Raw genomic sequence first — 16,158 nt, forward strand, 5'->3', positions numbered from 1 at the left:
AGGTATGACTTTCGAAATCACAAAAAAACGACATAGTAAGGTATGACTTCCGAAATCAGGAAAAAACGACATAGTAAGGTATGACTTCCGAAATCAGGAAAAAACGACATAGTAAGGTATGACTTCCAAAAATCTTGAAAAAAACGACACAGTAAGGTATGACTTCCGAAATCAGGAAAAAACGACATAGTAAGCTATGACTTCCGAAATCAGGAAAAAACGACATAGTAAGGTATGACTTCCGAAATCAGGAAAAAACGACATAGTAAGGTATGACTTCCAAAAATCTTGAAAAAAACGACATAGAAAGGTATGACTTCCGAAATCAGGAAAAAGCGACATAGTAAGGTATGACTTCCGAAATCAGGAAAAAGCGACATAGTAAGGTATGACTTCCGAAATCAGGAAAAAACGACATAGTAAGGTATGACTTCCGAAATCAGGAAAAAACGACATAGTAAGGTATGACTTCCAAAAATCTTGAAAAAAACGACATAGTAAGGTATGACTTCCGAAATCAGGAAAAAACGACATAGTAAGGTATGACTTCCAAAAATCTTGAAAAAAACGACATAGTAAGGTATGACTTCTGAAATCAGGAAAAAACGACATAGTAAGGTATGACTTCCGAAATCAGGAAAAAACGACATAGTAAGGTATGACTTCCGAAATCAGGAAAAAACGACATAGTAAGGTATGACTTCCAAAAGTCTTGAAAAAAGCGACATAGAAAGGTATGACTTCCGAAATCAGGAAAAAGCGACATAGTAAGGTATGACTTCCGAAATCAGGAAAAAACGACATAGTAAGGTATGACTTCCGAAATCAGGAAAAAACGACATAGTAAGGTATGACTTCCAAAAATCTTGAAAAAAACGACATAGTAAGGTATGACTTCCAAAAATCTTGAAAAAAACGACATAGTAAGGTATGACTTCCGAAATCAGGAAAAAGCGACATAGTAAGGTATGACTTCCGAAATCAGAAAAAAACGACATAGTAAGGTATGACTTCCAAAAATCTTGAAAAAAACGACATAGTAAGGTATGACTTCCGAAATCAGGAAAAAACGACATAGTAAGGTATGACTTCCGAAATCAGGAAAAAACGACATAGTAAGGTATGACTTCCGAAATCAGGAACAAACGACATAGTAAGGTATGACTTCCGAAATCAGGAAAAAACGACATAGTAAGGTATGACTTCCAAAAATCTTGAAAAAAACGACATAGTAAGGTATGACTTCCGAAATCAGGAAAAAACGACATAGTAAGGTATGACTTCCAAAAATCTTGAAAAAAACGACATAGTAAGGTATGACTTCCGAAATCAGGAAAAAACGACATAGGAAGGTATGACTTCCAAAAATCTTGAAAAAAACGACATAGTAAGGTATGACTTCCGAAATCAGGAAAAAACGACATAGTAAGGTATGACTTCCGAAATCCTGAAAAAACGACATGACTTCCGAAATCCTGAAAAAACGACATAGTAAGCTATGACTTCCCAAATCCTGAAAAAACGACATAGTAAACTATGACTTCCGAAATCTTGAAAAAAAACAACATAGTAAAGTATGACTTCCTAAATCCTGAAAAAACGACATGACTTCCGAAATCCTGAAAAAACGACATAGTAAGGTATGACTTCCCAAATCCTGAAAAAAAACAACATAGTAAAGTATGACTTCCTAAATCCTGAAAAAACGACATAGTAAGCTATGACTTCCCAAATCCTGAAAAAAACGACATAGTAAGGTATGACTTCCCAAATCCTGAAAAAAAACAACATAGTAAAGTATGACTTCCGAAATCCTGAAAAAACGACATGACTTCCGAAATCTTGAAAAAACGACATAGTAAGCTATGACTTCCGAAATCCTGAAAAAACGACATAGTAAGCTATGACTTCCGAAATCCTGAAAAAACGACATAGTAAACTATGACTTCCGAAATCCTGAAAAAACGACATGACTTCCTAAATCCTGAAAAAACGACACAGTAACCTATGACAACCAAAATCACGAAAAAACGACATAGTAACCTATGACTTCCGAAATCCTGAAAAAACGACATAGTAAAGTATGACTTCCGAAATCTTGAAAAAACGACATAGTAAGCTATGACTTCCGAAATCCTGAAAAAACGACATGACTTCCGAAATCTTGAAAAAACGACATAGTAAGCTATGACTTCCGAAATCCTGAAAAAACGACATAGTAAGCTATGACTTCCGAAATCCTGAAAAAACGACATAGTAACCTATGACTTCCGAAATCCTGAAAAAACGACATGACTTCCTAAATCCTGAAAAAACGACACAGTAACCTATGACAACCAAAATCACGAAAAAACGACATAGTAACCTATGACTTCCGAAATCCTGAAAAAACGACATGACTTCCGAAATCCTGAAAAAACGACATAGTAAAGTATGACTTCCGAAATCTTGAAAAAACGACATAGTAAGCTATGACTTCCGAAATCCTGAAAAAACGACATGACTTCCTAAATCCTGAAAAAACGACACAGTAACCTATGACTTCCGAAATCTTGAAAAAACGACAAAGTAAACTATGACTTCCGAAATCAGGAAAAAAAACGAGATGACTTCCGAAATCCTGAAAAAAAGCGTCCGAAATCATGGAAGAACGTCATGACTACGAAAATCATGGGAAAAACTACAAGAATTTGAAAATCCTGAAAAAACATCATGCCTATACAAATCATGGGAAAACACCATGACCACGAAAATCATAAAAAAAAAAAAAAGCGTCTGAAATCACGAAAAAGCGACATAGTAAAGTATGACTTCAAAAATCGTAATCATACTTTACTATCTCGTTTTTTTTCCTGATTCTGGAAGTCATACTTTACTATGTACATGACTTCCGAAATCACGAAAAAACAACATGGCGTCCAACATCATGAAAAAATGACATATGACTCACGTTGCTTTTCTTTGCCTTGTCGTTCTGTTTCTAGTCGTGTCAGGATGATTTATAAAGTAACACAGGCAGAGAGAGGGAGGTAGAGAGGAGACATGGATGATAAAGGAGGAGAAGTAGCAAAAGAGAGGAAGAGGTTTTCGAGGGTTTTAGGTCACAGTGACTTTTTGTAAAAAGGGCAGGAAACAAAATGAAGGAAGAAAGTGAAACTTAAGTTTGAATAAAGTGAATCTTCATGAGTGTCACAGTGACCTCATGAGTCTGGAGGAAATGTAGTTAAAGTTTCATTTATAAATAAATCTGATCTGGATGTTCTCTGTGTCTCTAGAGATCAGTTCTATTTAAACAGGTTTTATTCAAACGCCACAATCTTCTACTGCACCGGAGTGTGTGTGTGTGTGTGTGTGTGTGTGTGTTAACTCACGGTCTATCATGGTGACAGTGGTGTGTGTCACTGGCAGACTCGTGTGTCCGGCTGACGACACTCTGACTGTCACCGTGTACTTCCTGTATGCCTCCAGGTGGTCCAGCGTTACCGCGGTGACGCCCTCATCCAGCCTCAGAGCAGAGGTCAGCTCCCCGCTGTCGTGACGACGACACTCGACCTCGTAGGAGTCGAAGTCAGAGAGAGGAGGCGACCAGGAGCAGGAGAGAGAGGACGACGAGAGAGGGAAGCAGTGGATGAACCTGAGAGGAGACGGCCCTGGAGGAGGAGAAGAAGTAGGAAAGGAGAGGATAGAGACAAAGGAGGTGAAGAGGAGAAGGACGGGGATGGAGAAAACGAAGAGAGAAGATAAGCGAGAGGAAAAAGGAAAAGGGGGAAGAAGCAGAGAATAAGAGAGGAGATGTGGGAGAGGAAAAGAGGAAGAGTTAATCGAATTCATTTTCAGCACAAACATTACATTTTTTCATTCCTCTATTTTTCCTGTAGCTGGGTCACCGTCTTTATTTTCCACATGAAGGTGAAAACATTTGTTCAAACCAACGAGCTCAGAGCGTCTGAGCGATGAGTCTGGTCATGTGATCCGATCAGACGATAAAAACACGTCTCTGTTATCGAAGATAAATATAGAAGAGAAACGAGAAAGAGGAAAATATTTTTCATCCTCGGAGAAGTGAAGATAAAATCTGCTCTCAGGACAAATCTGTGGTCGAAAGTAAAAAGATAAACGTCGAGTATTTAAACTTCTTCTTTCTATAACCTCAATATTACAAATGATATAACAGTGAAGATTGAAAATCATGATTAAATCATTCATATTGAGGAAGTTGTGATTAAAGATTCCAGAGTCTGATCTCATTTCAGATTCAAACCCTTTGTTATGCTGCCACCTAGTGGGTAAAAGATGGAAACAACTGAAACAGACTGAGTCAGCAGCTTCCTTTGAATCAAAGCTTAAAATGTACTTTTATTGTTCCTCATTCCCTGATTTGAACTAATTCTAGTCTTAATGTCTTTTTAATGTATGTTCACACTTTTATTGTGAAGCACTTTGTGACTTTGTGTTGAGAAGTTCTATATAAATAAAGATTTATTCAAATTAAAAGTGCCGCCTACTTGTTCTGACGCTCCTCTGGATAGGCTGGCTCCTGACTGTGAGCCCACCCCTGCCCCCGCTCACGGTCATCACGGTGAAGTTGTACTGTCGCCCTGGAAACATCCCGCCCACCACGCACCCGGTCAGGTGGGTGTGTGTGATTGACAGGTGATCAGGAGGAGTCCACTGAAGGCTGAAGTTATCGTAGTCCCCAGAGGCGGGACCAAACCACGACAGCTCTACAGTCTCATTGATTGCACCTTGTTTGACGGACAGGTGGGTGGGTGGCAGTGGAGCTGGAAGGAGAAAATACAAAAATTATGATCGCAAACAAAAATACTACTACTATTAAAAACACTGAATCTTTAGTTCATGCTCAACTTACAGGTGCGTCCAGAAACGGAGACTTTATTGGTCAGTTCCCCGCTGTGCGTGATGACCTCAGCGCGGTACAGCCTACCAGGGATCAGCCCTGGGAACATGTGACTCCTGTGCTCCGCCCCCAGCGTCTGAGCACCCAGAGTGGCTCCAGAAACATCGTACAGAACGACCTGAGATCACACGAAAACAATCGCATACCAAAGATTCAGCACTGATGCTACGTCAGACAAACTAATACTTCAAACTGTCAACCTACTCGAAAAACTTTTAAATCAAAATATGTAACATCTAGTAATTTATTTAATCTAAGGTATAACTACGTAAAGAAAACCTGGGCGCTCACCTGGTAGCTGCTCCAGCTCCCCTCAGCGTGCTGCCAGCTGACCGTCAGTCTGTCCGTCCGTCCTGAACTCTGAACCTGGAGAGACGAAACCTGGGACGGGACTGTGGAACAGAGAGGAAGACGATGGTGAGAAAAACCAGGAAAGAAAGATGAAGATGATGCAGAAGAGAAAACATGGACAGAGTAGGACAGAGACGAATGTGATGGAGATTCAAAGGTAAACGAACAGAAGGTTTTAAAGAAAGAAGACAAAGACAGATACGTTTAAAAATGTCTGTACTTTATAAATCAATAGTAATATCGATCTTTGACTAACTGACCAGTTCTGGCGAGTACGGACGAGTCGCTGCTCATTCCTCTGCTCCAGCTCACCACCTGCAGTCGGTACAAACGTCCTGCTCCGAGTCCGGAGAAGGAACAGCTGTCCGCGGCCGAGCCGACTTTCTGCAGGTCCACCAGTTCACCGACACCCTGAACACAACACGTCAGTCGTTCAGTCTGTGGTTGAACTGTGATGAATAACAAACCCAGAATACCGACCGACCGCTTCATCTCTGAGTCCAGCTCAACGTTTGCAATGAATTAAAAACATTTTTTTTTGAGATATGGTGTTCACAGGAATCGAACAGCCGGGACGACCTGACAACTTTAGTGCCTTCAGCCACTAGGTGTCACTATTTATAGAAACCTTCTAGCTCCTCCCACCTGGGTTTTCCCCTTTCGTCTCCCTGCAGCATCCTGTCCGTGATTGGCTGTTGCCTCAGCGATGCTGTACAGAGACAGGTCGTAGATTTCCACGTGGCCGTCTGAGGGACGCCAGGTGAAGGAGAGAGAGGAGGTGTTGGCCGAGGTGACGGTCAGGTTGCTGACGGCAGCTGGACCTGGAGGACGGACAGCGAAAGTCTTTAAGTTTAAGCTTTTCTCAATGACAACGAATCACACGACACATTTGTTTATTCTATTCATTATTTTGGTCGAGAGCATCTGAGGCTGACGGAGCTAAAACCTTAAATGTTAAATAAACAAAATGACAAATGAGACAAACACATTCTGTCTTTTGGTCGTTATTAAGTTTCACGTTCATTTTTCTTTCCTTCCCTTTTTTTGCAGAGTCACTGTGAAAACACTTTTGTCCTCGAGTCTTTGTCTCCGTCCTCCTCTCTGCCTGAGTTACTTAATAAATCATCCTGACACCACCGGAGACAGAAAGAGACCAAACAGTGACTCACGTGTTTGTCCCTCTGCTGTGGCCTCCAGAGACGGGACCCCTCCACTCAGCGTCACCACCCTCACACCATAGCGCCTCCCTGAGGTCAGACCCTCCAGCCGCTCGCTTCGACTCGCCACGGGCACCGACCGGTTGGCCACGATGACGCCGGCCTCGTCCAGTAGCTGCAGACTGTAGCCGTCGTACACGCCCACCGGCCTCTCCCAGGTGACGGTGAGGCTGTGGGTGGTGTGGTCGTTGTCGGCCTGCAGAGCCGTGACGCTGGCGGGAGCTGGAGGAGCGAACGCACCACGATGAATATCAACATTTTATTAACGAGTCAGAATCAAACATCGGTCGATCGCTCGTACCCGTCCTGCCAGAGGCTGACTTGGTGTTGCTCAGCTTCCCGCTCAGTGATTGGACGGTGATGGTGTAGGCGTGGCCTGGGATCAGGTCCAGGAAGTCCAGGGAGGAGACGTGTTTGGGGACAGGACGCGTCTCGACAAGGACGCCATCCTGAGGTCATTTTAAATTTCCATATTAAAACTGTTTAAATTGATTCACAAACTTTTGTTTCAAGTTTTTTAAAGACATCGTTATATTTTGTAGAACCTCTATGAAAAATCTGAATTCACAGACTGACCATAGTTGACAGAGAGACGATGTACATGTCCATGTCTCCATCTCCAGGTGTCCAGGAGACCAGGAGTCCACCGACAGAGTCCTTCAGTCCAGGTCGAGGAGTCATGTGGAGGTTTCCCACCGGACTGGGAACTGAAGGACGAGAGGACGAGAGGACGAGAGTCAGGATTCATGAAGACAGACGTGAACCATGAATGTCACAGAACATTCCTACCTGTCCGTCCCTCGATGAACTGGGCTCTCTGGTTCGGTCCGCTGAATGTGGACACCACCATCTTATAGAGACGCCCGGGGGTCAGGGAGGTCAGCTGGTGGCGCCGCACGTCACTGCCCAGCGTCACCGGAGGGAAAACCCGCGTGTCGTTGAAGAGCAAAGTGACCTGGAGACAGGAAGAGTTCGGATTTAAGAACAATATTGAAATCATGCAGATTCACTAGCGCCTCCTAGAGCCTCAAACATCTACTACACCCCCGAACAGACACTTCAAGGTTTAGATTTAAGGTCGAGGTGATAAAGTTAAACATTTATTTTAATAAAATAAAATAGTTTCATAAAAGTGCGAAAATATCTTCTTTACTTCTTTGTACCTCATAATGGTCGACATCTCCGGGGGCGGGGCTCCAGGTGACCGTCAGATCACCTGTTCCCGCGTTGCCTAGCGACAGATTTCCTACAGCTGCTGGAACTGAAGAAAAACAGACGTTTGCTCGAAATCTTCCAAAAAATGCGAATAAACAAACTTTTCTACGTGTGATGTTTGTTTCCCTGGTTTGTGACTCACAGGTTCGTCCGTCAGTGGAGACGCTGCTGACGTAGCTCCCACTCCAGGTTTCCACGGTGACGGTGTAGAGTCTCCCCGGCGTCAGGGACGAGAAGACGCACTCGTTGTGTCCTGCGGAGACGCTTTTGTTCTGCAGGACGCTGTGGTTGTACCGGATCAGAACCACGTAGCGATCCAGGTCTCCTGCTGCGTGACGCCAGTACACCTGAACACAACACAGCAGCATTATTATAGAACATCATTCATTCTAATTATTTATCGGTATGTCTGCTAGTTGTATTTGAATATTGTTTGTTGATGGATCATTACTGTCTGAAAGAAGTATTTAAGTCTTTTTCTAATAAAACGCAGACGTTTGGTTTTTAAGTAAAAAAATAGACAAACATTAAAAAATCTGATGTTGAAAAGTAAAGAAACAACAGTTTAATATGAAACTGATATTTGAAGTATTGAGAAATGCACCTTGAGAAAATCATCTCGTGCAGAGTGAACAGCTGTCGGGTTCTGAACAGTCGCAGGTTCTGCAACAAACAAGAAAACTGAATAAAATACTGAGAATGATTCAAAACTAAACATTTCATTTCATCATCGCTGCAGGATGTGTTTTATTGTTTAACTGTAACTTGTGACGGGAAACTTTAAATTCAAGTAAAACTACAAATATGTCAAATACAACCTGACTTCATATGTTGAAATATAAATGTTCATCACAGGAAATAAATGTAAATATAAATAGATGACGTAAATGTAAAATATGAGTAAATGTTTTTGCTCTTTACGTGTTCGTGCTTGAATTGAGGTGGCGTTCTCCAGGCCGCCGCTCCTCGTTTTGATGACAACCGTGTATAGTCGCCCGGCAACCAGCGAGCTGAAGGAGCACTCGGGCGGCGAGGACTGCGACACAGCGAGCGTGTGGACCGTTCTTCTGCCGTCCTGAAGATGGACCAGGTAACTGTCCACCATGCCCAGCGCCGGACGCCACGACACCTGCAGAGCGTCAGACCTGCCGCCATTAGCAGCGGTTACCTCGGAGACGGATGTTGGGGCTGAAAGAAAGAAAAAGTGTTTTCAGTTGTTTGATGTTTGACGTCTTTTCTTTTCTAAAAGTGACCCAGGGAATCTTTTTATGCTGCAATACCATTAATGGCCACTGAAACAAACTGGCAGCAACACAAACGCCTGAGACTTTAATTATAGTTATCGAGCGATAGAAGGAGGAAGCTGGGGTCAGGGTTGTTTTGTCCAAAACACAAAACACACACACAACACACACACACACACACTCACACACACACACACACACACACACACTCACACACACACACAGTCTGTCCTGAAAATAACTGGGATATTCTGTGAGAGCACAATCGGTGCTCTGAGCAGGAAGGTGAGTGTGTGTGTGTGTGTGTGTGAGTGTGTGTGTGTGTGTGTGTGTGTGTGCAGGAAGCCTTTGAGCGGGGCGTTTCTGTGTGTGTGGAACATTCCAGACGTATCTCAGCTATTGTTCTAAAACCTCTCTGATGTGATCAGTAATACACTTTTACTGACACACAATAATAACGATGATAAAATGTAAAATGTGAAAATTAAAGTCTTCATTTTTAATTGATCATATTTCATTTATTTCCTTTATTTAATTCTTATTTCCATTCACAGTGTCTTTTATAACTGAGGAGTGAGTGAGTTTGTGTTGTTTTCTGTTTATGAAACACTAAAATAAAAGATATTAACTGGTGAATACAAACTTCTTCTGTGTAATAATATATACATTTAATATGATGATATATTTCTGTAGAGTGACGACACCTGCAGCTGTGAGCTGTGTCTGTAAACTGCTCATATTTGTAGAGTTTTGTGTCGATGATGTTTTCTCACCCGTGCGTCCGTCCAGACTGGTGGGTTTCGACCTCAGTCCCCCGCTGACAGCAGCAGCCTGCAGCCTGTAGAGGGCGCCGGGCATTAACCCAGTCAGCAGCAGAGAGGAGGAAGTGACAGAAACACTGAGGTTCTGCACGACGACACTGAGGAGGACAAACACAATGTTTAGTTTCCATCACCACGTCATGTGGCTAACAGTTTCCATCTGCTCCCAGTGTTTGTGCTAAGCTACACAGCACACACCTGTCGTGCAGCAGGGTCAGTGTGTACGAGTCCACGTCTCCTGGTGGTTTTTCCCATGATGCCTGGAGGCTGTCGACTCCTGAGCTACTCAGAGTGATGGTACGCAACGCCATGGGAACTGCAACACACACACACACACACACACACACACACAGTTAATATACAAATAGATTTTCTTTCTCATTAAATACCACCTCTACGGCCCCTCACCGGTGCTTCCCTCCACAGACACAGACGTGTTCAGGTTCACGCTCCTGGTTGCCACGGTGATGGAGTACCGTCTCCCAGGCGTGAGCACGTTGAACGTGCACTCCCTCATGTTAGGCTCCACCTCTCTGGTATCCACGGTGACGTTATCTATGTGACGCAGGATGAAATCATTTTAGTGGACGGATAAAGAGAAATCACATCGCAGCTTCGTTTCATCGGTTTGATGGATCTGACTCTCATGGTTACCATGGCGAATAGTGAGGAAGTAGCTGTCACGGGACCCGGATGGGGCGTGGCTCCACATGGCGCTGAGCGAGGTCTCGTCCGCGTGTCGAATATGAAGATTTAAGACGGCGGCCGGAGCTGAAGAGACGACGAGAGAGTTGTTTAAACTGTTTCCTGGTTTCAAACACTTGAAATGATGAATGTTAATTTATAGACATCTTTGTTTTATTTATATTTTCTAACTTAATAAATGTGTTTCAGTTGTTTATTTCTGTGAATGAGTTTTCTTGCATATTCATGTCTGACACACGTCTGCATGTATTTAATAGTAGATAGATTGTTCTCTATAAATGTGACTGTACATCTTATATATTTAAGCAGCAATATATTTTTGTTATATTCCTGCAGTAACATGTATTTTGCTATATTTTTGTAGTATAAATATTTTCTGCAATAAAATATTAGTTATGTTTAAGTATTTTCTAATATGCACATTTCTGCAATAATGTATATTTTGTAACATTTACTCCACAAAAGGATAAATCTATATTTCTTCAGGTATATTTTTCTTTTTTTGGTGCATCATTACTTTCTCTTATTATTTTCATATATATTTTTTCAGTAATATAACGATATATTAATGAATCTTTCACCTGTTGTTCCTTCACAGCTGCTCTCAGCCCACAGTCCTCCGCTCTCCACCCTCAGCACAGCTCTGTACGTCCTCCCAGGTGTTAGATCCGTCCCTGGGAAGATGAACTTCTCCGCCTCTCTGTCCGCGCTCGTGTCGACTAACTGCTGGAGGCCGTCGAACAGGAACAGCCTGTAACTCTCCCAGTGGCCAAGAGGGGGCGTCCAGTGCAGGACGAGGCCCTCGGAGGAAGAGGCGGGAGACAGCGAGAGGAAGGAGACCGCTGCCGGAGCTGGAGAAGAGAAAAAGACACGATGAAGAAAAGACGAGAAAATAACAGAACAGGGATGAAAACAACGACGACTCACCTGAGCTGATGTTGATTTCTGATTGGCTCGTCAGCTCCCCGCTCCTCGACACGGCTGTGACCCGATAGGTCGAGCCGGGAGTCAGCTGGTCTGTGGCAACCTCTGTGGCGTTTGGTGGAAGTGTCGTCTCCCAGAAGCTCGTCCCGTTGGTCGAGACGGTGACGACGACAGCCTCCAGGTCGCCTCTGGGCCGTTGCCATGACAACAAAAAGCTTGTGTTGTTGTGGACGACGCCGGTGAGGTTGGACACGGGAGCAGGAGCTGGAAGGACGATGACTCAGATATAAAATCCATTTGTTTATTTCTCTTCTCTCTCTCTCTCTCTCTCTGTACCTGTCTGGGCCTCGATCGTCCTGCTGCTCTGCAGATCTCCAGCCTCTGTTACCATGGTAACGTTGTACAGTCGTCCCGGCGTCAGTCCAACGAGCGCGTGTTGTGTGGTCGTGCTCTCCAACGTCTCGTTCTTCACCAGCCCTGCAGAGACAAGAGCCAGGTAAACAAACAGTCACATGACAGAATTACGAGTGACGAGGACGTTCGAAGGTTTCACCTGAGTGGTCGGGACCCTGAGCTCGCTCCCACAGCTGCAGCCTGAAGCGCTGCGTCCTGCCGGGGCCGGCCTGCCAGGAAAGTCCCAGGCTGCTGCAGGTCCTGGAGGTCACTGCCAGGCCGCTCACCGCTGACGGCCCTGACACAACACACACACACACACACACACACACACAAAAACACACAAAATGAGATTTTACTTTCTCTGATGAGTTATTTTTATATTTTTTAAATTATTTTGTTGAGGTTTGTGCAACACAATGAACCTGAATCTGTCATAACAACAGTGTTTGTGAACAGAAATGACAAACGTGTTTATTTACATATCGAAGGGGAAGTGAGATCCGATCACAAGTGTTCAAACTCTGGAACTTTTGGTTTATACTTCAAAAGTGATTTATCAGGACATGTAACACACACACACACACACACACACACACACACACCTGTACAGAGCTGCCTCTCTCACAGAGTTAAGTGTGTGAGTCGTCACTGGTCCTTCAAACTGAGGTCAAACAATATTATCAGACGGAGACATCTCACACAAACAAACCATTCCAGTCATTTTCAGTGTTTCTCTCAGCTGCTCCTTCCACAGCTCCGTCAACAGACGAGCTTGAGAGCTGCGATAACGACGGGGATTGAAATTGATGGCGGTTGAAACCGAACATGGAGATGAAGCGACGCAGTCACGACTTCACAGGGATCAAACATGAGAGCGACTCTGTTCAACATGAACTGAATTGAGCTTTAAAAATAATAAATAAAAGGTCAGTGCACGTAACGGTTTTCCTTCAACGATAAGAAGAGAAGGTTAGTGTGCAGACTGGGTGCAGTAACACCCGGTTTCCTGCACACACACACACACACACACACACACACACACACACACACACACACACACACACACACACACACACACACCCTTTCCCAGTGCTTCCCACAGAACAAAGAAACAATGGAGGCAGGAAATGGCTGAACCCCGAGCTCTGCCCACAATGGAAATACACACTGAGGGTTCAACTTCTGTTCTGGGCGTGTGCCAGAGTGGAGACACACACACACACAGACACACACACACACACACACACACACACACACACACACACACACACACACACACGTACTTACACTGGCCTATCAGTCTCTCAGCAGGGCAGTGGTTCCTGTAGCTAATCACAGAGCTACAGAGAGGGGAAGCTACATGACATTAACACACACACACACACTCAACACGACACGGAGGTCATGTCGTGTTCTTTCACTTCAAAGACGAGAGGTCAGATGGAAACAATAGAACACAACAGAATATTTGGACTCAACACTGAACGGGAAGTTTGTCTTTAAACGTCTCCACCATGAGGGACAGTTGGACAGTCGCTGCACATTTCATTCAGATAAACTGACAACGTTGTTGATTTCACAGTTCACTGTGAGAAACATCTGTCTGAGGGACTGGTGTTAATGAGTGTGATGTCGTGCAGCTCGACTGAAGCTCAGAAACAAGAGTCTGGAGCTTGAGCTCCGCGTGTTTGTGTAAACCACAGATTCAGGACTCACTCGTGTGCACCGTGACGTTCGCCGTCTCCTCGTCTCTCTGGGAGCGAACCTGCAGCTGGTAGGCCGTCCCAGGCTCCAGCTGATCCAACACACAGGTGAAAACATCTTCTACGCTCTTATTCCCTCCATCTGTGAGCTGATTGGTTCCCAGGTAGTTAGATCCCAACTCCTCCACCTTCCCCTCCTCTTCTCCTCCTCCACCAGCTCCAATCTCGTTAGTCTCTAGCTCCTCGTGTCCTCTCGTCAGTCTTCGACACTCGCCGTGGTCTCCTCCGGCGTCGGGAGACGTCAGGACGAAGGAGCAGTCCCGTCCAGGAGTGTTGACGGTCAGTGATACGGAGTCCAGGCTGGACGCTGGTTCAGATACAGAGATGCTACATGGAGGCCGGTCGTCTGTGGGAGCTGCTCTGATCACATCCTGACGAGACACCAGCAACATGAAGAAACGAAATTAAACTTTACGTCCTCAACAAAACTCAACAATGAAGATATGACGAGCGTCCTGATCTGTGACACAACCTTCACAAACTTCTTTTTATTATTTATGTCCAAAAATAAGTTCAGGACAAACAAAAAATCTTTTTCCTGACGTGTGTCTCATAAAAAACATATTATGTTCAGACATAATTTACTCTGTCAAAAAGAACCGATAAGAACTGGAGAGTCAGTAAATGTAAAAACCTGATTTTTATGATCAGACGGTACAAATGTTGGATTGAGTCGTGTTTCGATGCAAACATCAGAAACGCTCCGAGCTCACGATGGACGACAGCAGATGAACAGATTGTGATTGAGAAGCTTTGATTGACGGGAGCGTTTGAACGAGTCTCTCTTTTCTTTCTGTTCACTCCTTCACCTGCGGGTCGACAGGAGGCCGATCAGACTTTGGTCCTATTGTTAGAAAACGATTCTGGAGACACTGAGGTCGTTAAAACTCCTCCACGCTGCAGAAATATCCACGACACTAAACTGCAAACGTGCTCCACTTACACCTGAGCTCCATTCGAGAACTCAAAGTTCATCAAAACAGTTTAATCGTGTGCTAGGTTACTATGTGTGATGTAACTGATACTGTGTTTTTATGTTTTGATCATCTGGAATACTTCTTTAAAACAGTGAGAACAAGACGTTTTATTTTATCCATCGTCACAACTGGATTTATTTGCACTGAATGAATTTTCTGTTTCGTCTGTGAAACTTTGTGAACCTGTGTTTTTGAAACTTGCTATATAAAGTTTATTTACTGCTTAATATATATAATATACTTGTCTGTGGGCAATGACAATGAAGTTATTGAGAGGAATTGAATTGTGTGTCAAAGATGCGTCGGTTATTTAAAGTCTGCAACTGTGACGTGTTTTCATCAGCGCTTGGCTTTGACCTCTGACCTGCTGCTTGTACCGTGAGATAATATAGTCGGTGACAGATGCTCGGAGCTCTGGGAACTTTAACACCAGGAAGCAGAAGAGAACATAAAATAATTTGTCACTGATAATGAAGTTCTGCGGAGGAGACACTGACAGACGGAGGAAGAATAAAAGTGTGTGAACGCTGAGTTATATTGATCCTAATTATAATTTTAAATGTATTCAAACTAAAACAGAGATCTGTTCAGCTCCTGTGTAGCTTTGGCACAGACACTAGAAGCAGAGGGAAACTGCTAGCCTCATGCTAACTCCACCAAAACATGTAAAACTCTTATTCTTGTTTTTGGAAGAATTCAACACATTAAACTCCAAATGAAATAATTTCACATTTTTCTTTGTCATAGCTTAAAATAAAACTTAAGATTTTGGGGCTTGAGCTTTGACCAAGTCCTCACTTTTTAAAATAACTGAGAAACAGCAGAGAATAAAAAGATAAAGATTTCCAGAACACATTTCCCTTAATGAAATTCAAAATGGCTGTTTTAAATCTAAAAAGCAGCTTTGATCACATATTCTCAAAGCTGCATTGGAACTTGAATCGTTTGTTATCTGATGATAAATGTATGAAAGTCAAACTGACCTGGAGCAGCAGCAGCGAGGTGAAACACAGGCAGCAGAGAAATCTATCAACTTTACATTTCAGCATTTTGATCGTCCTTCAGATCCTCAGGCCGAGCGAACACCACCATAATCCTGAGGCTGAGGCTGAAGATGAAAGTTGAGATTCAAATATCCTTTTCTTTCTTTCTCTTCGTTCAGCGTGGAACAAATGCTCCTGAAAACAACTCCCGCCTGCGTCTCTTCGAGAAGATAAATCCTTGTTTCAAACCGAGTTCTCACTTAATTCCAGATATTTAGTGTGTTTTGTCTGTCGTCTCTTCTCCGTCTCCTCTCCATCCTCGGCTCGGACCTTCTCAGACTACAAACTCGGTCTTTCCTGTCTTTTCACTGCCTGTCTCATGTGCCTCTTCCTGCCCGTCTGTCGGTCAGACTCTATAGTGTCGAGGTTGGGAGTCACTAACGGACTTCCTCAATCAAGCCAACAGCCCGTGAGTCAGTGCAGAGGCACAACTACAGCCCCTCTGTGGATGGAGGCTATTAATAGGCCTGAGGTACGATGGCGGCTCAGCGAGCAGCTCTGACAGCAGAGGTACATGTTAAAAATAGAGTGTTTGATCATTTCCCTTGAGTCCAGATCTTTGTGGAGCTTAAAGTTTGCTCCGT

At 43.7% G+C, this 16,158-nt stretch overlaps 1 protein-coding gene and 1 long non-coding RNA gene across 5 annotated transcripts in view; one reads left to right on the forward strand and one right to left on the reverse strand.

Moving 5' to 3' along the window:
• The window catches only part of LOC138406785 (uncharacterized), a 44,136-nt gene extending 39,642 nt beyond the window's left edge, over nt 1-4,494 (forward strand). For both annotated transcript variants that reach the window (XR_011240157.1, XR_011240158.1), the window contains exon 8: nt 3,469-4,494. This is a non-coding gene — a long non-coding RNA (uncharacterized lncRNA). The remainder of the gene's footprint in view (nt 1-3,468) is intronic.
• ptprb (protein tyrosine phosphatase receptor type b) overlaps nt 1-15,948 on the reverse strand; it is a 58,441-nt gene extending 42,493 nt beyond the window's left edge. For all 3 annotated transcript variants that reach the window (XM_069519943.1, XM_069519942.1, XM_069519941.1), the window contains exons 1-24: nt 15,515-15,948; nt 13,508-13,925; nt 11,949-12,086; nt 11,732-11,872; nt 11,399-11,659; nt 11,053-11,322; nt 10,421-10,537; nt 10,175-10,321; nt 9,965-10,082; nt 9,719-9,864; nt 8,623-8,889; nt 8,306-8,364; nt 7,844-8,048; nt 7,650-7,747; nt 7,276-7,441; nt 7,063-7,193; nt 6,788-6,935; nt 6,439-6,708; nt 5,915-6,090; nt 5,530-5,680; nt 5,210-5,310; nt 4,871-5,036; nt 4,506-4,781; nt 3,372-3,650 (exon numbers count right to left, since the gene is read on the reverse strand). In XM_069519943.1, coding sequence (XP_069376044.1) covers nt 3,372-3,650; nt 4,506-4,781; nt 4,871-5,036; nt 5,210-5,310; nt 5,530-5,680; nt 5,915-6,090; nt 6,439-6,708; nt 6,788-6,935; nt 7,063-7,193; nt 7,276-7,441; nt 7,650-7,747; nt 7,844-8,048; nt 8,306-8,364; nt 8,623-8,889; nt 9,719-9,864; nt 9,965-10,082; nt 10,175-10,321; nt 10,421-10,537; nt 11,053-11,322; nt 11,399-11,659; nt 11,732-11,872; nt 11,949-12,086; nt 13,508-13,925; nt 15,515-15,580 — 4,315 coding nt within the window. In that variant the 5' untranslated portion in view covers nt 15,581-15,948. The remainder of the gene's footprint in view (nt 1-3,371; nt 3,651-4,505; nt 4,782-4,870; nt 5,037-5,209; nt 5,311-5,529; nt 5,681-5,914; nt 6,091-6,438; nt 6,709-6,787; nt 6,936-7,062; nt 7,194-7,275; nt 7,442-7,649; nt 7,748-7,843; nt 8,049-8,305; nt 8,365-8,622; nt 8,890-9,718; nt 9,865-9,964; nt 10,083-10,174; nt 10,322-10,420; nt 10,538-11,052; nt 11,323-11,398; nt 11,660-11,731; nt 11,873-11,948; nt 12,087-13,507; nt 13,926-15,514) is intronic.
• Between the last annotated feature and the right edge of the window lie 210 nt (nt 15,949-16,158).

Source organism: Paralichthys olivaceus, chromosome 23 (assembly GCF_024713975.1).
Source record: "Paralichthys olivaceus isolate ysfri-2021 chromosome 23, ASM2471397v2, whole genome shotgun sequence".
Taxonomy (NCBI): domain Eukaryota; kingdom Metazoa; phylum Chordata; class Actinopteri; order Pleuronectiformes; family Paralichthyidae; genus Paralichthys; species Paralichthys olivaceus.